This window comes from Mycteria americana, chromosome 3 (genome assembly GCF_035582795.1).
Source record: "Mycteria americana isolate JAX WOST 10 ecotype Jacksonville Zoo and Gardens chromosome 3, USCA_MyAme_1.0, whole genome shotgun sequence".
In the NCBI taxonomy this organism is placed as follows: domain Eukaryota; kingdom Metazoa; phylum Chordata; class Aves; order Ciconiiformes; family Ciconiidae; genus Mycteria; species Mycteria americana.
Genome location: NC_134367.1, coordinates 93,816,188 through 93,838,052, shown reverse-complemented (window position 1 = coordinate 93,838,052; position 21,865 = coordinate 93,816,188). Strand labels below are relative to the sequence as shown.

The following is a 21,865-nucleotide window of genomic DNA, read 5'->3' as shown; positions in this document are numbered from 1 at the left end:
CCAAGATCTTTTTCCTTTGGGAGACAGAGCCAAGACTTCATTAACTATGCTGAGATAAAATCTCTGGCTGACCATCTCTATTTTATGAAGCTTTGAAACCTACAGCCCTTCAGAAAGGAAAAGATTTTTCTTTCTTCTCCTACGTACAGAAGTTACTATGTCTTCTAGCCCAGATAGCTCTACTCAGTGAGCTTTACTAATGGAAAAGTCACTGGATTAAACCATTGCCTTGAGATGAACCTGAATGAGCACATTTTGCAAAAGACCAGGTGATGCCCACAGTTAATTTTTTTCTACAGTTTAGTGCCATGAGCTGGAAAGGCCCATCTAATTTTGGTGAAACCTAACATCTGAAAAACAAAATACTCTCTTCAATATGCCTTTCTAAAGTTCAGGGTTTAGTACTGATCCCTTACAGTACGCATCAGCTTTCTACTCTGACTCCAACTCTATTTTTGTTTGTCATTCATGGGTGACAGCAGCCATTCATTCATGTTGTCTCCAAATTAGTTTTTGTGTAAGCATGATGTCTTTGTAATCAGACAGCTGGCCTAGGTTTGATTTCTGACCTAGGGCTTCACCCGTCATGGAAGAAAATGCCATTTGTTACTGTCTAAAGGATCTGCAGTGACACATTACAGGGAATTCAATCTGGAGTTGAGGGAGCATTGCACACAGTGAAGTCCTAGGAAAAGAATCAGGGCCGGAGACCAGGCACAAAAGAATCCTGCTCAAAGTGCAGAGGTTTCATACATTTATTAGAACAAGCAGTAAACAAAAATCTCTTAAGCATAAATCTAAACGTTCTCGAGTCCTCATTCCAGACAGGAGAGTCATAGCATGAAGGGCAGATCTAAGTTCTTCTCGCCAGTGCCAAAGTAGACGTAGCCATATTGCTTGGTCATTGGGACATGGTAGAATGTCAGTCCCAGCCACAGCAGGCTCCGCAGCACCACCACTGTGCCTCCCTTCTCTAGCTGGACAGTCCAGGAGCCTGTGCAAGAACATGTGCTAATGAGTCACTGCAAAGGAGAAAGAGGCAGTGTTCCTGGCGCAAGCTGTCCCTAAGCTGGGAGAAGGACTGCGGTGGGTTCTGCCTGACCAGTTAACAGTGCACAAGGCTGCATTGGAGTTTGTGACACCTGAAAAGAGGGAAGTCAGGGAGACCAGAAACCTTGATGCCCTTTCTTTTGTCGATTCAGCATTACAGGCTGCCCTCATTTCCAGATGTTTGTGTCGAGTTTCACACAGTAGCATATTTCCATGGCTATGATGGTAATGTCATTTGCATCACAGGAAGGGACCCTTGGAGCTCCAGACTTGAATACTTGATCCTTAGGAGAGCCTACAGCTATTCTTGGCTGCTTCTGAGTGGGCAGCAGTTACTCTAACAAGCTCTGCCACCTACTTGGTCTAGCTAATAGCTATAGAGAGCCAAGACTAGCTATAGCAATCCTGCATAGGTATGAAATTTCTTCTTAAAATAAACTCGTAGCATTAGTAGTGGGAAGAGGAAGAAGGCGCTTTCCTGCTCCAGGGAAGACTGGTTTCCCTGGTGCAGCAACTGGGAAAGAGGAAGAAGAGAAAGTGAAAAGCAGGGTATTTCCTATCTCAGAGAAATTTACCGAAAAGGTTAATTCTCTTCAGTCTTTCTTGGCTCCACTATTGAAGAGGATGTGCGTGGTAAGGGCAAAGGGATTAGTTTCTGCATTAATTTTGCTTTGGCTCTGCAGAGGAGGTTCAGAGCCAGTGTGAAAATGCAATTTCTCTTGGATGCAAGAGCTCTGAGCCACTGAGTATTTGTTTTGCATCTGACACGACAGCCTGGGAACAATGCCGGAGGGGAGGGGGCTGGAGCATCAGCTTGGATTCAGTGCCGGAGGGCAAGGAGCTGCCAGGAGAAGAAAATACCAGCTTCAGCACCAAATCAGTAATGCCTAGAGGCTGCAATATAGGGAAGAAGGTTCCTGCTGAATCTCCATCTAAAAGCAAAAGCAGCAGGCCCAAATTAAAAAAAAAAAATGCAGTTGGAGCTGTCAGGCTACTACTGGCCTAGACTCAAGCGGTTAGCCTATCTGCACCCAAAGCCAAAATCTGCCAATTCCAGAGTAAGCAGAAAGCCCATAATGTGTTGGGCCAGTTAGACGGTATTCATCCTTGTAGATAATTTTAGGCTCATCAATTTATGCTATGACTCATGCTTACTCATGTCATGGTTAGCCTGGGGAAGGGCTTCTGTGATTGCTGTCAGCTGCCAGTCCTCCCCCTCCCACTAACTTCTGACTCTTAGCCAATTTTAGTCACATCCGACAAAGGGCTGAAGGGCTTGAACACCGCAAGTTCCTACAACAGGTCGCCACAGGACATGGCCCAGGGGTTGACTCCAGCTCGTGAAGCTATTTGTTTGGCTTGCCTGGCAGCCAAGAGGCAGCAGCTAGCTGGGCAATCGGTGTTTGCCTAGCTTTGGGCTCTTGCATGCTCGCTTGCAGTACATGTAGTCTCTCATGCAGTTCATGGCAAACTACAGTAGTTGAGGGCTTGAGGCAGGAGGGAAGTTGAGGGGAAACATATGTATGGTGTCTGCAGAATCAGAAAGGAACAATGCAATTCAAAGCCCTGTAAAACCAGGTGTCGTGAGTTGTGCTGCTCACCTGTTACCTATCTCTTCTCTTTGTATTTCTGTACTTTTCAAAAGTTTCTCAGACACCACTGTTTCCCCTGTCTCCTTCAGTAGCAAGTTCCACAGGTTTGTTGTACCATAATATGCACAACACAAGTCCTGCATCATCTTTGATCTGTTATCTTTCACAGTATTCTCTTCAGTTATGTGCAAACATGGAACTAAATGAACAGCAAGAACCCCTACTTTCTGTGACAGTCACTGAACTTTCTGACAGACTCTGGCTGCAGGATACAGTACAAAGGAGACATTCACAGTCTTTAGACTTTAAAGATTTCTGCACTGGAGAGCTTACTTCTGACTCACTCAGCTCCCATGTTTCCACTAAAGACAAACAGCTGGAATCGCAGTAAAGCAAAGCACTACTTAATATAGGGCAGCATCAGTACAGGTGTGTGCCATCTTTTCACCTTCCTTGCACTGTGACATTCTTTGCACAGGTCCCAGTTAAAACATGAGCTAGTGTCTTCACAAGCAGTAGTTTCACATACAAGGCAACCCCAATCTCCCATGCAGTCTCTCCAGTGCCACTCATATGGACACAAACTGGACTGGATCTTTGTCATACCTGGAGTAAAAACACATGTTACGGTTCAGCCACTGGGATTACAAATTCTGACTGACTGACTGGGTCTCTGATAAAATCTGCATGTTCTTAAGAACTTCACTACTTGGATAGCATGGAAACCCAGATGAAGAACACTTCACTACAAGGCAGATCATCCACCGGCTGAAGCACTACAGCCATCTGCTGTCAAAGGACAAGCTTTCAAACAGTTTCTTGAACTTTGACACTACAAGTTTTCAGCATTTGCTAGTGGCAGTAGCTAGACTACGCATTGGAGCGTTGAGCAACAAGTAGCAAGCAAATAGGACTGAATGTAATTGTGACAACTTTTTCCATTTCTCCTTTGAACACTGACCTGACTTCGCTTTCAGTGCAGGGTTCTTGCAGCTTGAACTTGGAGAAATGATCTGCAAGCCCTTCATCCAAATACTCGTGGTTCTTGCTGCAGCTTTACACATTGGTTTGCAAGGGGGACTGTAAACTTTTGGAAGAGTTTCTCTGACAAAAAGGTAATGGAATGAGGAACTCCATTGCCTTTGATTTAGGACCAGTCCTCTGAGAAGCAAGTCTGTCAAGGATAGGACTGTGCCTTGCCTTGCTGGGTGGTGAAAGCCTGTAGGGATTATCTAGTTTGCTAATGCCTCCCAACGTCCTGGAAGCATCCAGCAGCCTGTGTACATGTGATAGTTTGTATATATATGTTCATGTACACAGATGAACCCTCTGCCCCAAACTATTTACAAAGAACAAAAAGAAATGCCTGGAGCGTGACAAGAGGGAAAGGTGAGAGGGAAAACAGGGATATTAATGCTCTCAGGAACTATGTCTGAATTCAGACTTCTTTTTGTTGGACAAATTTGCAGAGAAGATAGAGTTCAATTTGATTAAATTCCCAATCTATGCTCTGGGGCAATACAGTACATGGATCCATGATCTCCTCAGAACTTTTACCCAGTGTCACACAGTCTTATCAATCTCTGCAGAGTATTCATCAGCAGTTAACTGCTGATCAAAGGAACTTCCCATGCACCTTCACACCTGGCAGAAATGGACAGATGTAATTGAAGACAGCTCCATTCACTTTTATGCTAGATCTCTGAAGGCTGTGATGTGCAGCTGCTTCATTTCCCTACCATCTGTCCAAGCTGCAAAGGGCTCAAAGGGCTCAAATTTGTCATTTCATAAATGTGAGATCTTTGGGGAATATTAAGTTGTTATACTTTCCCACTCTTCTCTGATCCTTGACTCTGCATCTAGTTCTATGCAAATATGGACAATAAAGTTTTGCTGCCGAAGCATAAGTCTTCCTGTGAAATAAGGACCTGAACAAAACAAGCAGGTTACTTAAGGGTAATCCCAACTGGGCTGACACAACATAGGTTGAGAACAGGAAAAATTATAAGAAACTGCCTGAAACTGTAATGTCATTTTCACTCAGATTCTGTTTTCAGCCAGAATGATGATTAGTCATATAGCTGCTCTTTATTCTGCAGTCAAACAGCAGCAGCAGCGCCACCTTCCACCTTTTACTAACCAGACCACTGGGGACATTTTTCTAACCCAGCTATCAAAGCTGATTTATTCAGTATACTTTTCCAGACTAGACTTTTGCAACACACAAAACCCATTCAGAAACTGCATTTGATACACAATACTGGTGTCTGCCTTCTAAGAAGACATCACATTAAAGTTCTGGAACCTATCTGCTTATTGTGGTCCTTTAAAGAAAAGGAAGAAATTAGGGCCCATTATCTCAGTACTTATTTTTTCTGTACCTCTCCACATTAGCAGCATTTGAGGAAATGGTCCAGAAAACAAAATTAATATTTCAACTCATGAGACATGGAGAAAGTTGTTCTCCTTGAAAGATCCAAGTATTCTCTTCCATCACAGCTCAAATCTCACAATCTTCAAACAACAAGATGCTTTTTCAGACCCACCTTTCTTGTAGGAGTTTGAAATAAGGATGTCATAAATCACTCTGAAAGTACTTTAATCAGTAGCTAATGAACAGTATGAAATAATAGCTTAAAATGAATATGCCTTCTTTCCTCCTTCAAGAGAAAGCCTCAGAAATGCATTTAATAATACAATATAAAAAGGGATGAGAATTATGAAAATTAAATGCTGCTTTTATCCTTTTTTTTCTTTTTTCTTTTTTTTTTCTTTTTTAAACTTCCCTGCTATTACAAATGATTCTTGGAGTAAAATCATTGCATTGGTAGGTGTAGGTCTGTATTACTATAAAAATGCAGAAGCAGGATGCTGGCTTCAAATCCTTTCTAACATTGGCTCAGAATATCCTATGGCAGTCCCTGTGCTCGTCATTGCCCTTGTGTCAGACAACATGTCTCTTACTGGGAGACTGGGAAGCTCAGAGCATCAGTCTGTAAGGTACACCAAGACTCCCAGATAAAAGTTGTCAGGAAAAAAATTTAAAAATTATTATTATTTTCATTGGAGGGAATACAACTAGAACTAGGAGACAGCAAGTAAAAGCTGGCTTTCCTAGAGTTCAAAACCAATTTTAACTTGCATCTACGTGTGAGCCATAGCCTGTATTGTCCCTAAATCAGGCAGCAGAGTTAACTTCACTCATCATGCAAAGCTCACAGAGGTGCAGGGAACTGGAGGTCATTGCTCTCATGCTAGAGATTTCTCACAGTAACACTGCTCTGGTGAGGTTTCCATTCTTCAAAATACATTTTTTTAAAAGACCAAGTTAATTCTTAAGCTGCACCCAGCAAACCTAAGGAAGCCAAGCACTGTCTGTGCTGAACCTATTGCCTGTTGCTGCTCCAGAAGGGAAGGGAGGGAGCTGCTGTGTGGGAGGAAAGAGCATGGGAAAAATATCCGCTGGATGAAGATCTGGAGCTTCCTATTCCCTCTTTGGATCAGGCTGCAGCCTCCACCCCTCCAAACACAGGCAGGAATTCTGAGGAGTTCCTTATATCTTTCCCAAACAAGAAAGTGCTTTGAAGATCCTGATGCTCACCCAGTGTTAAACCACTGCCTTTTTTATGGCCCTTCAACAGCTGCCAGGACACCAGGGCTGAATTTCAAAAGTCAACCTCCTTCTCAGCTTCTTCTTCCTTTCCAGTCGCCAATAGAAATCCCAGTCTCATCCCCCTTGTCTGTCTCAGCTACAGGCTGAATCTTGTAATTCACAGAGGCAATAGGGTTCGTGAGACATTAGCTTTTAAACAAAAGCCTTTTAAGAGGGCTGTTTGCAGAAGAACTTTCCTGCCGTAACTGGTCCACTTTCAGTATGACCTCTCATAACATTGCTGCTTTGGAGGTGATTCAGCAATGCCTCATTTCAGTGCAAGCTTGAGAAGAAACAGCTTTAAAAGCTAGACAGCCTGATACAGAGGTTCCACATTGCAAAAGCTCACAGAGGGTCATAAAAGTGACATTATCAATTCCTCTTCAAAGGAGGAAATCTCTCAAGGGAAAAGCAGCTACAGCACGGTTGCACTTACCATTAACACAATATGCTGCCGCAAGAGCAGGTTATAACAGATCTTGCTGCAGTCAGTCCTGAGTGAGAGTGAAGTAGTGAGTTATAGGACAAATATTAACACCCAGAGAGGGGCAACAAAACCCTTTCCCTTTGCAAAAGCAGCCACTGCTTGGCTGTGTGACCCCAAGCACTTAGCTCTGACAAAGCTATGCTACACCCATGGGATTTAGCTTCCATTTCCCTCCAACAGAAAATCCTACACTAGGAAGAGCTTCCTACTTCTAATTTGCTGTCTGTAGGGAACAAAGACAAATTGAAAAGCAGAGCAGCTATAAGGAAAGGTCACTGTGCTCTGGCTCTCAACAAATTTCGCCACACGGACATTTCACGCACAGCCTACCAACCATAAGGACACATCCAAACACTCTTATGTGGGGCTCAAACTCCTTCATGCCACTTACTGGCTGCAAAGTAAATCTCTTTCATTTGCTTGACACACCACCTGCACCCCATATGTTAACACTGCTGTCAATATTTCCAATTCCCCATATAACTATTTAATAATAATTAAATAAAAACACAGACTGGTTGCAGGTTCAGTACTATTTTAAAAAGCCACCAGAGCCAGGAAAGCACAGCTTACAAACAGTCAGATGCTGCCAAGCGGCTCTTGCATGGTCCTAATGCCTGCCACGTCTTTGACACACAAATACAACCATGCCCAAACCTCAGAGTAAAATCATCTTACTTCAGAGGCTTTTTCTCTCCATTATCCTCTCCCACTGGGGATGCCTCTGCAGCACAAATGATTAAGACAGGCCTGGGCCTTCCGTTTACACACAAAGTACCTGTTTCCTGCTGACAAGGAAGACTCCAGGATTGCAATGTTGTCCCAGATGCACAGTATTCAGGTGCCTCCGAGTACTGGGTGAAATTCAGGCTATACTTAGACATGTGACAACAGTGCTGCTTAATCCAGTTGAAGCAGCCTCTGCCCTCAAACCCTTATCCCCCCCCCATCACTCTTCCATCATAGAGACCACAAAAGTGTTTATTTACTGCTCAGTGAACCAGGTCAGGGAAATTATTTGGCTGAAAAATAGTCTAGCCAAAAATAAAGTTATTTTTCCAGCTGGAATCTGGCTGCAGAGCCAGCAATGCCAACACAAAAGAAGGGACAATACACAGACATAAATGAGCAGCAGAGGATGGGAAGGACTGAAAAAGCTAGCACAGAAGTAATACACATCAAATTACAGCCTCCCTTATAGCCCAGTTAGTTTGCCCTTTAGTCCTAAATCCACCTGATAATTAGAATAGAGCTAGAAACCTTTTCACTTTTGTTGTTGTTGTTGTTGTTAAGAAAAAGATGCAGACTTTGCACAGAAAGCATCCAGAACAAAGATTTGGAATGGGGCTGTGCACTAGAGGAAACAGCAAGACAATATGCAATCAAAACTTATACGGAGTAGGAACAACTGATTAAAATCCCTGCTATTTGGATTCTGACAACTACAATACAGATCATTGTATCTTGGGTCTTCTGTAGTAAATTTAGAAATCTCTCAGAGTGGCAAAGCACCCTCCTTCCAAAGCACAGGTCTACGCTGGATCCCGTCACACTCTATATTTCTTGTTCAGCTGGTCGCTGTGGAAACGTTTTTGGAGCGTGCCAGGAGTCACGTAGCATCTACCTGGGGAGCCCCTGCATTAATCCGTCACCTTCGTGGGCTTCTGTGAGCCCATTGGTTGGTAGGAAGAAAAAGAAGGAGTCTCTCGCCCCTCCCTGCTCTGAATGAAAGACGCTTCCTCTAAATCTTGCTACAGGATTTCAGGCTCAATTCAGCTTCTTTGGGGCTTTTGTCACCAAACAAATGTGATGTCTTTGAAAGCAAGATTAACAGTTTGATGAAAGGATGCAATGGACAGCTTTGTTCTAGCCTGCTTCCCCCTAGAGCTTTCGGTCACTGTCACTTTCTTACCCACGGGAGAATATCTGTCTGACTCTCAGAGGAGATTATGGCCACCTTGTAAGATTTTGCCTCTCCTGATAACAAAGCACTGGCCACTTTGAGGAGGTGATAATGATGAACAGGGGCTGGATTAGGGGCAAAGAACCTCACATTGATCTCTGAATTCTGAGAGAACACAAAGCAGTCGATGCTGGGATTCAAAACCCACCAAATGCTTAGAGCACATCCAATTCACTCTCCTGCAGGAGGGGCAAGGCTACAAGGCCTGTCAGTCCCCTAGCTGTACTTCTTACCTCATCATCAAATTAGCAGGACTAGTTAAAAGGGCTTAGGACAAGGAACAGATGGCACGGATTATAAACTGTCGATGTTTTCGTACTGAACGAGTTACAAATTCTGGCCCAAATTACCTGAAGAGTTTACCAGTTTCTGAGAAGGCTGTCACACTGAGCATATCTACACAGCACAGTGCAGTTGTGTTGATATTCAAGCTAATTCTGAACATTAAAGATGGCTAAGCATCTTCAGTGCCTGGGATAGCCTAGCTATCTCTGCACAGCACAAGTGCTGTACAAATATACCCATAGATGAACTGTCCCTTGTCCTTTTCCCTCTACACACAGCCACACACTCCTTCAGCATGCAAAATTTCAATCCATACGATACTTGTGTACAGTAAAACAAGACAACGCCCACTGACTTCCTCTCTGCAAAAATTCTATAGCCAAAGGGGCAGCAAACAGCAAAGCAAAGCTATATGCAGGGCTGGCACCAATGCCAACTGCTGCACGGGCAGGAGCTGCCACTCCTTACATGGAATCCCTTCAGAAATAGACCACTCCTAGCAAAAGCTGACCTCGTTCTGACTTCAGTGACACACAGACTGCCCTAGGCTTTCCCCTGCAAGTAATTTTTCATCATTCCCCAGAGAAAGGGTTAGGCCAAGGCTGACTGATGTGGTGATAAAACTACAACTTCTGGTTCTAAGAGTCTTTACCACCATTTCCCATCAGTTCAGCAAGAAGTTCATCTCCTTTTCACGTCCAATGAACCAGGAGCTGAAATGGAGACAGGGTGGGCAATGATTTCTTTTACTGAGGAGGAAAAAACTTTAAATACAATCCCTGGAAAGTTGCTATGAAGACTCTGCTTCTGTCCTCATTCTTTCACTGGAGCAGTCAGGAGGGTGAAAGACTCCACCACAGCTCTCAGTTGATGAGCAGCTCTGCTCCAGTGTAAACTCATCCAGGACCTCTGACTAAACAAGACCCCTGAGGTGATAACAGACCTAGGACCCAAAAGCAGTGAATGGACTGTTTTATTACCCGTAGACACAAAGCCCAAGGAAAATAGACTCCTTTCCAGAAATCAAGGCAGATCATGGACAGCCAGTCAAAAGCTATAATACTAGCTGGCTCTGGAGTCCTCCTGCTGTGCTTCCACGTGAGAGGTTCCAGTCTGATCTTGAACTCCTGAGCTGGCAGCACCCCAGCTGTAGGAGGGACAATATCTTGTATTGCTCCCAGGCAACTCTCTTGGGTCACTGCAGGAGTGGACTTAACAGCCTCTAAAGGCTCCCCAGCCCACACATCACTAGGAAAAATGAAGTGCGTCTACTTTTGAAGGATGTAGGAGACATGCTTATGTATGTGTGTATGTCCATTACATGCCTGTGATCACTAAGGATGCTAAGAAAGCTATTGAAAAGTCCAGTGACCATTCCAGAAATTGCCTAAGCTTGGAAGGGACAGTCTCTGTCCATACCTACAGTTCAGGAGGTCAGTATACCACACACAGTCTGGGAACTCAGGCCTTACCTTCTCCTCAATCTGATGCTGCTCTTGTGCTTTTCTTTCTCATTTTACTTTTCTGTGCTTTCCTTTCCTGTACCTAGCACTGACAATGCTGGCACCATAGTGCACCCTGCTGGAAGGTAGCAGCTACAGCCATCCTAGAATTCTTTCTAGGGATGGCTGACTTCAGTTTTAACAGAGAAATTCAGGTACCAGTGCTTTAACTAATAACCCACTTGAACTAGCTATTCGGTTTGATTCCCATATCTGAAAGCTGACTGTTCTGATGCACACTAATCTGTTTTATTCCTTCTGTACCGCTGTGTTATAAAGCTTGTTTGTCAAGACCACTTGCATAAATGTCAGGTAACTCCATGGGATACTGTAGCTCAGTTTCACACATTCACCAAGCCTACGGATGACCTCTCCTAACCAAGAACGAGGATAGCTGTGAGCCACACTAAGTATTTTGGTCTACATTTTGGCTACCTCTTTTTATCCTTGCTAACATGAAGCACTGCCCCTCATTCATTATGGGTCTTTTAGTTTGGATTTCGGTGAGACAGCTTGAAAAGCCTTGTCCCCGTGTGGCTCTTGGCAGGCTAAGAAGTAAAGTGCTCTTGCTCTCAGCTTTCACAGAGCTGGGGAGGTGCTGCTTATTGTTAAGCAATGAAAGGGGAGGGCTCAGGTCACATCTGTGAAATGTTAGTGGAGAAGGGAGGCTGGGTGAAAGTAGGTGGCCAGCACGGCATAGCACTTTGCTGGATTTTGCAAGGCCACTGGGGAGATAGGCAGCCATTTGTCTTAGAGCCCTGATAACGGACCAACTTGCTCTCTGCTGGCTAGCTGGGGGTTGTAAATACCTCTGCAGACACAGACTCTTCAAATGGCTGGAGACGGAGGCTGATAGCGGATTAATTGCTGGGGGGGGAGGGGGGGTCGAAAGGGAGTTAATTAGCTGTGTTAATGCATGGAGATAAAGCAGGTTTGTGTCTCCTGGCCTTCTTCCTTCCAGCACCTGGGCTTTTAGGGCAGCCAAGATGTGGCTACCAAAGTGGCCCTTGAGAGTGGCCAAAGGAAAGTATCTCCCACTTAGAAATGCAATCTCTCCATCTTCAAGGGCCCATTAAGCACCAGCTTTTGCTAAACCGATAAAGAGTGTGCTAATGAAGCTCATAGGACACGAGGTTAGTGTTCTAACCCAGGCTACTGCTAAGCAAGTTTACAGAAAGGCTAGTGCCCAAAGTATTCAGCCAGGGAAATAGGCATAAATCCTTTTGTCTGCAATGCTGTGTAAGGAATGCTCCAAAAACACTGCACGTTTGGGTGAAGAAATACAGCTACAGGCTGAGTGACTGTCATCGCCTCCACAGTCAAAATGGTAAAGGAGCTGAAATGATCTTCTGTCTAGGCACTTCTCCCCTTCCTCTAGCTGAATCTTGAAACAGCAAGTGGACAAGACTCACCATGATCCACCCTGCCACTGTATACTCATTTAGAATGATGCTATAAAATCTCTCCCAGCATTACAGAGTCAGCAACTACATCTGAGGGGTCTTGGCTCCTCAGTTCACCCTCCACAATGGACAGCAATAAGTCAGGAATCTCCTCAGTCCTCTTTTGAGCACTCATGCATCATAGTTTAGGAAGCAAAGCCAGCTGTACTGTGAGTCCTGCACTTAGAGTCACCGTCTCAGGAACCCATTGTCACCTTTGTGTTATTGTCACTGACAATGAAGAAGCCCAAGCTAAATATCACCCTCCACAGCTGCCGTCAAGTTTACAGCCAGGCATACCAGGAAATCATCTGTTCTGGACTCCTGCATACCACTGCCCATTAAATTGAACGCAGTCACTCATGTCTGGGTCTAGCAACTTATATTTGCATTTGGCTAAAACACAATTCCCAGGAGGACATCCAGCATGATGCTAAGATAGCAAGAGACACAGACTTATCCATTGCCCTTGCTAGCTGGTAGTCATTTAACTGTTAAAATTTGTACCTATTTTTTCATTTTAGTTTTTCTGGCTATAATTTTCAGCTGCTGGTTCCTGTTATGCCTTTCTCTGCTATACCAAATAGATCTTCAGTACCCAATACTTTTAACTCCATGGAGTATTTACACAGTGTAATACAGTCATTCTCATGTTCTTTTCCATAAGATAAACAGATTAAACTGTTTATGTCTCTTACCAGCCCTTGAATCATTTTGTAGCTCTTTTTAGCAACTCTCATTTTGCAATGTGCAGTAATCCAGTTCTGATTCCACTAACAGTATATGCAAAAGTAAAGTCACCTCCCTGTTCTATTTGCTATGCCCTTGTTTATATATCTACAGATCAAAATAGTCTTTTAAGCCTCAGGATCAGACTGGGAGCTGATGTTCAGTGGGTTGTGCCTGGATTTCCTTTCAGAGACACAGCTTCCAGAATATAAGTCTAGCTTCCAGTCCCTGCTTTTAGATCCATGATTTTGCAGGTAGCTACATCAAAACGTACTTTATTTAAGTAAGCCGAGTTTGCCAGATCTCTGTAGCTGTCTTGCCCTTGTCATTATTTGTCTCTCCACCAATCCTTTACTTCTAGATCATTTATAAATAAGTTGAAGAGTATCAGTACTGGCAGTGGTCCCAGCTGAAGCCCCTTCTGACCCCTTCCAGAAATATGCCCATTCAGTGATTTCTGAATCACAACTACTAATCAAGATCAGTTTAGGGGAATATCTCTGCAATGCTGGGATTTATTAAAGGTTAGCATCGTAAGTATGCCACAAGTCTCCTGAGATAAGGATTTCAGGAGTAACTTACCTGGCTCTGCCATTTTCATTTTCTGACGAATGGAAAAGGTTGCCTAACTCTACCCTGCCTTAGCAAATAGTCTGAAAACTGTCTGAAAGATTATTTTATTGTCTTCATTGATGCAAGCCCATATTATTTCCAAAAACAAACCAGAAAAAAATTATTGAGCTTATCTGCCCTTCCACATTCTTATCAACCTTTTTACCATCACCATTTAGTGACAGTTTCCAGTACCATTACTATGCTTTCTTTTCCTCTCAATATATTTGAAAAAAATCCTCCTTACAGTTGTCATGGATTACTCCAGGTTATCCCGGCTTCCTTTGTCATTTTCTACTCATTATCAACTCCAATTTATATCAAGCATTAATTATTCACAACTTTCTGCATTTCCTTTTATATTGCTTTTTTTTTTTAAATTCTAATTCCTACTTTTACTCCACCAGTGAACTGTGGTAAGCTTTCAGCCAAAAGTGGCTCTTTCTTGACTGGGAGTCATGACTTTTGAATAAACTCTTCTCATAGAAATCCTATTTCCTTTTCCATATCTTTTCCTATCTACATTTTTCTTTCCCTTAGCCTCTGACATACCTCCCCTCCTGCATCAGTTTTTAACAGTGCCCTGTTGGTGTCCCTTATCTGCATATCAAAGTGATCTGAGTCAGCAGCCTGTAACAGACCTTCAGAGTCAAGTTACTGCTTTTCTGAACTGTAGTTTGAAAGCACCAAAGAACTGAATTCTCCATCCCCTATTTTCCTTCCTCCCAAGCTTTCCATTCTACACTAGTACCTTAGGCTTTCTCCCATCCCCTTCCTTTATCCTTGCAGAATGTAGCATTGCCTGATCTGGTACCATGGTTTCAGTAAAATCATCCTTCCCCCTCCATTTTCACTTTCCCCATCATGTCAATTCCTGAAAAGTGACTATTATTTCATATCTACACAATATTGGGTCATCAAGTGAAAATGCTGTAGGCATGCTAGGAATTATTGCTATTTGCTTTGCCATTCCATTATCTACAAGCACATGTAAAACTGCCACAACTCTAGTTCCTGAAATGCTATTGCCCAGGGTGCCGAACTCCATGCAGCAGAAAGGACCGGGCTGACAATCTGCCAGCAGCTGAAAGGCTACATCTAATTGTGCATAAAGTTGAGCAGATTGTCTGCTTAGACTAGAGCAAACAAGCTTATCTTTAATGCAGACATATGGCCAGCAAAACCTACAGATCCCAGCATGCAACATTCTAGCCAGCTGGCCATTTGGATCAGAATGAAGCATTACATGATCTGATACTGTGGTGACAGAAGATCAGTATCGCAACCCCTCCATGTTAAAAAATCATGAGTCAGGCCACTCAAATTCATGAGTTTGGCTCAGAGAGCTGGAGATTTTAAAGGGGATAAACCGATTTAATTTGCTTTAGAGACAGGGTTCACATTCTCCCACTTTTCTCCACAATCATTTAAAAAAATGTATTTTTTTAATAAAAGCTAAGTCACACAGTCACTTGTCTCTGGAAGCTGAGACACAAAGAAAAAACAGACAGACTCACAGTATGATTAGGGGAGGAGCAGCAACATATTCTGAACTCTTAAAGTGCACAGATAACCTGATAGACACACAGACAGAATCTGGAACCTGCAATCACGACAGATATCACTGGTAAAGATAAGGATGGCAGACAGTTTTGTTACAAAACTCCAGATTTTCCAATCTTGCACTAAACTCTGCTTTTACCATTGTTTCCTTTATTCAACCTGGTTTTAACTTCCTTTCTTCCCACCTCTCAGCTGTCATATAAAATGTTCTCTCTGCCTCCAACTTTCCATTCTGTAAGACACCTCTGCTCTCCTATAATGATACACCATACATTCTATGACAGTTACCCCCTTGACAGCCGTCACAGATGCTCAGTCTCCAAGTAATAAAGAAAACTATTCCAACTGAGTTGTTACTTTTAGACAGGCTAAAATCAGCCCTTAATCTCTCAGTCCTGTTCTTTAGGTCTTTTAAGATGCTAGGGAAATTCTAGCCAATGCAGGCTGGGAGGGGAGCATCACTCAGATGTCGCTCACCTTCCGTCCACTTTTTGTGTATTTGTTGAGGGCAGAGACAATTCTGGCTTCAGTCACAATTCTAGATGCAATAGATTTGGGAATTCCTATTTATGCTCTATAACTGTTCAAGAGAGGATCTAGCCAGGAAAGGCAAGAAAAGCTTCAGGTCAAAATGAGGGGATTTGACAGAGCTATGAACAACATGTCAGGAAATAGAAAAAGCACTGTCTGCTCTGGGTCAGGACCAATATGCACTGGCAGAGCTGAAGGAAGGTAATCCAAGAACCAAAGCTTGAGTGCCTTGCAGCCAGGAGTGGGTGACTTTGGCAGAGCCATGCTGATAAAAATCAGCAGAAAGCTTGTGTCTGCCCTCTGTTCTTTTTCTTCCCCCCACATTTTCACAAGCAACCAGTACTTTAGGCAACCTGAATGCTTGTTAAAGGGGGGTGGGTTGATCTTTCTTTAATGTCAGAGCTCCTATCTGCATGTGATAGAGTGCAATTAGAGAGGCTACATGCCTTGCTGATCCTGGAACCAGTTCCTGTCTTCCTTCCTTTGCCTGACAAGCTCATTCCATCAATCCCCAGGTTCAGTCCAAAAAAGAGCAGGACAATACAGCCAGAGCTGTACAGGCACTGTGATGAATCTTCTTCTCTTCCATTAAGAAGCACTCAGCTGCATTTGAGCTCAGGTAGTCTTTGAGAGGTAACTTTTTTTGAGGAGACTGAGATCTGCACTAATGGCAACAGCCTCCGGGAAGGAGGCAAAGGTTCATGCTTACACACACCTCAGGTTGCCTCAGGAAGACAGACATGACAGTGGCAGGGCTGAGCCCCGCTTTCTGTCTGCCACTGGGTAAAATACAGCTACAAGTCCAATTTGATTTAAAGACTTCAACAAAACCGCCATCATGTCTAACATACAGTACGACCTGCCAGTTGCCTTGTCCCTTGAACTAGATACGAAACACTGCAGAGTGGTATCTGTAATCTTTCAAAGGTGCCATTCTCCACCACAGCTGAAGGTGGCTAAAACCAACTCTGTGATGCAAATTAGCCTTCAGGCCCTTAGCCCTTGGTGCCTGTTTTCTAGTGGAAACATAGAAAGCATGGCAGATGTATGTCCTGCTGCAGCGGCTTTCTGGTTTCAGGCCTCACAAAATTAAAGTCTCCCTACCACAAACCCTAGAAAAAAAGAGGGGGGAAAAATGCAAACAACAGCAACACCTGAACTACCATATGAAACTGCAGCTAAAATTTTCTTAGGAGGTATCTAGGACCTAACCCCCCTTGCAACACTCCTTTTTGAGTCAACAGGGCCAACTCAATGAGCCAGTGTATGTAAAAATGTGCAGTCTCTCCAGACTACACCTCTGGAAAATGACTGCAGCAAGGACACTCCCAGTAAGTTGAACAATGGTTTAGATTTTAGCACTGTTTATGCTCTGAACAGTCAAAAACATTCAGAATTCAGGCAGGAGCTCACTAGGTTCATTCTCAGTTCTTTTTTGCCAAAAGAAAGATTGGGAGATATATATATAGATATATATAGATATATATATATGACAAAATCTGAAAAGCTATTTACAGCAGTGGCAATTCACTGTCCTTCTAGCCAATTCCATCTGGCATAGGACGCCTACTATCCTATCCTGCTACTCTGGGATACAAATAGCAAATAGCAAACCTAAGTTCTGATTGTGTCCCAAGAACCTTTCTAGACAACAGGATGTGGAAACACTTGGCCCAATCCAAAAAATGCAGCAAATCAGCACAAAACGGATAGAACGCTTGGCCCAATCCAAAAAATGCAGCAAATCAGCACAAACCAGATAGAAACAAATAAGAAGTCATTCCCATCTCTTTAGAGAAATATCCTGCCAGAGGAATCCCTGGAAGAGGCTTTAAATATATTTCACAGTTGTCCAGCAGAACCTTTCTCCTTCCACAGTGTGTAATCCCGGTAGAGTACAGATTATTCCACACTACAGCACTTCTAACACAGTTTATCAAAGGAAAGCTTGAATTCAGCCTCTCAGAGATATCAGCTTAGTGTTAATGAGGGCCCGTTTAGATAAAGAAGAGCAATACTGGGTGGGACAAGACGTGTGAAATACTTCAAACCACATAAATTCCCTCTATCACTGGTGGAGTTATCTCTCCTTGTAGGGATACCAGCTGTCACAGGCTTTACAAAAGTCAGGAGGGAATATGGCACTCAGGCAGAAGGGGTAACCGCTGATGCGGTCAGACCTGTTGTGAGGATGTGGCAACCCTGGTACACTTATATCTTACCACTGTAAGCATTTATAATTTCTTAAAAAGGGAATTAAGAACAACATTTACAACATTAAAGGATAAAGTTCCTTTACAGATTCGCAGGAGCTTCTTCCAAGCATACCAACTCCACAGTAGCCCACACCTTGTCGCCTCAGCGTTTCCCAGGCTACTTGGACTGCCTTCCCTTTCACTGCATCTCTTGATTCTGCTACCTTTACCTTGTGGGATATCATGCTCCAGAGAGTCTAGAAAGTCAGTGGATGGGTCCAGGTCAGCCTTTTCCAGCAGGGTTTTATTCTTCAGGTTAACAGGCTCAGTAAAATGGAAATAGGAACTTAACTTTTTTGCCTCTGTAAAAGAAAGACCTGCGAACAGCCATTGGTGACCATTAATACAGTGAGCTGGGCTAACATACATTATACCATTGAATGTCATACAGTTTCTCTAATGCGCACAGCATAGGACAGAATCACAATCTTTCTCCAACAGACTCCACAGAAGGCCAAAGACTTGCCAGAAATGGGTGGCAGTACTCCCTGATGCTGTGCATTACAGACCATGCTAACTGCAGTCCCAGATAAGCAATGGGCATGAGTTGAGATCAACTCTCTGTGCCCATTTGGTTACATCCTATCTCTAGATGGAGAATTCACTGCAGCTATAATTGCTAAACACTGACATAAACTATACAAATGAAACAACAGGTTTAATGACTCAGAGCCATTACTGACTCTCCTCCCACCTTCCAGAGTTGAGTCATGCACCTGAACATTAGTGGCATTGGATTCTCTCCTCCCTGTTCATCTTACCCAAGATGAAAATAAACCTGAAATCAAAACATCAGCTAGAGAAAGTAATCTTAATTTATAGCCTTTATGATCAAAGTACCGTTGATCCTGATAAAGACAATGAGAATTTACCTTCAAAGTTTCTGTTTTCACACACAGACCCAAGAGGAGTCTTCACAAATGCCCCCCGGGGGATGACACCAACTGCTCTGTCTATCTGTTCTATCGTAGCTACGAGGCGGGACTCCTCCTTGATTATGGGCTTTAAAGAAAAATAGGCAAATTTTAAAAGCAGGGCTTTCCTTGTTGTCATTTCTGAAATTAAACTCGAGGTGACAATAGAAACGACAGAAGACTCATCAACTTGGAGTCTGATGGCACTAAGAGGAGGACCACAAATCGGACATTCTTCTCTTAAGAAGAGAAGCAGGAGCAGTCTAGCTTCACCAGAGAATTAACTGTCCCTCCCTTCATCCATCCTTTCCTCCCTCTCAATTAAGCTACTCATGACTTGTCTATTCAGTTATAAAGAATGGTACCTGCAGTAAAGCTTTAGACACTGCAGTGAGGATCTGTGCCAATTGTGCATAATAAAACATAAAGGAGAAATAATATTTCTGAGCTGTGTCTAACTCCAGGAGTAACTGAAGTAAGAGTTCAATCAAGAAGCCATTGCTACACAATGACAGCAAAGAGGAAATTGTATATATTCTGCCTGAGCACAGGCTCAGGCTGCTTATTACAAACAAGAAGGAGGAGCCACCACCTGTCCAGTGTGAGGGGTACAACTGCAGCGAAGAGAGTTTGAAAGTGTTTTGCTGTATTTACCTCCTTACCATCTTCAAACAATCTTTCAGCATCTTCTGCATTTATCTCAGTGTACTCGTACTCAAAAGATGGATCCCCCTGGAAACGGCCCTTCAGCTGCTGAGCCTGCGCAACCATCTCCTCGGTCGCTGGTGGCAGGAGGCTCCATTCCACGCAGTTGAAGCTGCCAGCGACAAGCACGACACAGGCCCGAGCCGTTGAAGCACAGGGCTCGATGCAGCCTTGCCAGGCCCCTCAGGGGCACAGCGAGGCTCCCTCCGGGAGAGCTGGGCAGCCCCCCCGGCCCCCCTAATCCCTCTTTTCTCCCCCCAGCCCCCAAACCGGCCTCCCGAGGCCGTTTAGGCCTCCCCGGTCCCACCTCCCCAGGGAGGTGCCCGTCCCCTGCACGGAGCGGCGGTGAGGCCCGGCCTCCGCACCTGTAGAGGCGGCTGCGGGGCGCGGCGCGGTCAGGGCCCAGCCCCTCGGCGATGTAGTAGGCGCCGCGCACGCCCTGGATGCAGCCCCAGAACCAGACCCGCTCGAAGCGGTAGTCGCGCTGGAGGAGCAGCAGCGAGGCCCCCAGCACCGCCCGCTTCTCCGGGCTCAGCCCCGCGCCGCCGCCGGCCGCCAGCTCCAGCGCGGCAGGCAGCGACGCCGCCTCCATGGCGGCTCCGCGTCGCCGTTGCCAGGCAACCGTCGCTCGGGCGGGCAGGCGCCGCGCCGTTGCCGCGGCGCTGGGGTCAAGGGTGACGGCATGCTTCCGCTGGAGGGAACGGCCCAAAGCGTCAATCAAAGTCAGCGCCCTGGCAAGGGCGGGGTGGTGAGCGGCGCCGACATGGCAACGGCGGGTCCCGCCTCCCCGCTGCCATGGAAACGGCGCCGGTGGGCGCAGGCGGACAATGGCGGCAGCTTGCCGCCGTCGCACCCGCTGGGCGGCCGGGCCGGGCCGGGCCGGGCCGGGCCCCCAGCCCGGGAGGGCGGCCGGCTCGGGCTGAGGGCCCAGCCGGGCAGGGAGCCGCTGGGCGGGCGCCTCATGGGGGCCTCAGTAGCTCAGCGCCTGAGCAGGCACGGGGCGACGGCAACTCCCGTGCGGTTCAGCCACCGCCTCGGCCCGGGCCTTCCCTCCGTGGGGAGCTGAGGAGGGCAGGGCAGTCACGGCGAGGAGGCCGTGAGCCGTCTGTGGGTCAGCCGCGGGCTTCCTCAGAGCAAAGAAGGAGGAAGCAGAGCCCCGGAGAGCCTGCAGGCAGCTGCCTGTGCAGGCAGATCTGGCTGTGCCAGTCCTGTGTAAAGCTAACCCTGTCCCGAGGCCCAGAGACACTGACAAGTAGCAACCCATTAAGAATGCAGTTAGGGGTGGCTGTCCTGCATGGGTGTTCCTCAATTTCAAGAGGCCTAAATCCAAAGGTAAGTCCAAAAAGCAGGAGGGCATACAACTGTATTGTACCTTAGCTGGGATACCACAAAGGGCTCCATTTTCCTCATTTCTTACATGAGCGGCAAAAAAAAGAAAAAACAACTCTGAATCTCACTAGTTACGGTGTCGTTTTACTGATCTTATCTAGTTCATGTACATCTATAAATACGTGGCTTATTTATAAATGACAGCATTTTGATCACTCTTTAGGGGCTCATTTTGCTGAATCACGTACAGACAGACATCCACAAAACAGCTCCTGCCCTAAAAATCTTGCAGTCTGGCTTAATATAAAATGCATAATGAGATTGTGCAGCTGCTTAGACAAATAGAATTTGTTTGACGTCTTCAGGAAGTTTAAGTTTTTATATGTGTGCATTATATAAATAAATATATGTGTATGCACTTACATTTAAATCCATTATCACGTCATAAATTCTTGGATTTCTTTTTCATCCATTTCCTGTTCACTTCTGAGGAAAACACTGATCCTGGGACCTCTGCCTGTAACAGCCGTCACCTGCTTGTCTGTCAAGTGAGATGTTTAATGAGCTGTACAGCACACAATCTGACCCATTAGTTTTACTTACACCACACAAAAAGCAACTCAGCAAACCAATTCCTGAAGGTTAACTGCCTCTCTGGTGTGAATCATGCAGGACATGCAGGAGTGACTGCAAAATTTTGTCCACACTGTCACCTACCACTGTGCCATACTCTGATTTTCTCTATGGGAATAGGAATTTTCAGGCTTTGTAAATTCATTTAATCACCAATGTCTCTAGAACAGTGTGTCAGCATTTTGTTATGGCTATTATCCGGCCAGTAAACAGTAGAACTGCAAGCCAAACTCATTTCATACGAGTCAGAGAGGCAACCTGAGACCATAATGAATTTCTGCCACTGTCAGCCACAGCTGGATTCAAACCAGATGCTAACAGCTGAGAGGCTCTTTAGCCTGTTATGGATCTCCTAAGTCATCCAGTCTCCTGTCTTGACTGAAGATTATCAAAAAGGAAATCTATAGCTTAAGGAAATTCTTCCTTGTTCAGTAAAGTCTGGTGGGTAACTGTACTCTGCCTTGCTTTGTCTTGACCCCAATTACTAAACACTGATAAGGATCGGGAAGTAAGTGGTTGTATTATTTAACAAATGAAAGGTCAAAAGCGCTGCTATTCAGCAAGGTCAAAGGTTACCATCACTGTTATTAAACAGTTTGAAAGCAGTTTCTCCCATCCATT

General features: G+C 44.8%; 1 protein-coding gene across 1 annotated transcript; it reads right to left on the bottom strand.

Annotated features, from left to right (window-relative positions):
* Positions 1 to 745: 745 nt before the first annotated feature.
* On the bottom strand, positions 746 to 19,950 carry RSPH9 (radial spoke head component 9). The gene is made up of 5 exons (XM_075496155.1): positions 19,648 to 19,950; positions 19,232 to 19,394; positions 18,536 to 18,665; positions 17,834 to 17,980; positions 746 to 994 (listed from the first exon to the last, which is right to left on the bottom strand). The coding sequence occupies exons 1-5, from the start codon at positions 19,872 to 19,874 to the stop codon at positions 834 to 836; spliced, it is 828 nt and encodes a 275-aa protein (XP_075352270.1). The 5' UTR covers positions 19,875 to 19,950; the 3' UTR covers positions 746 to 833.
* Between the last annotated feature and the right edge of the window lie 1,915 nt (positions 19,951 to 21,865).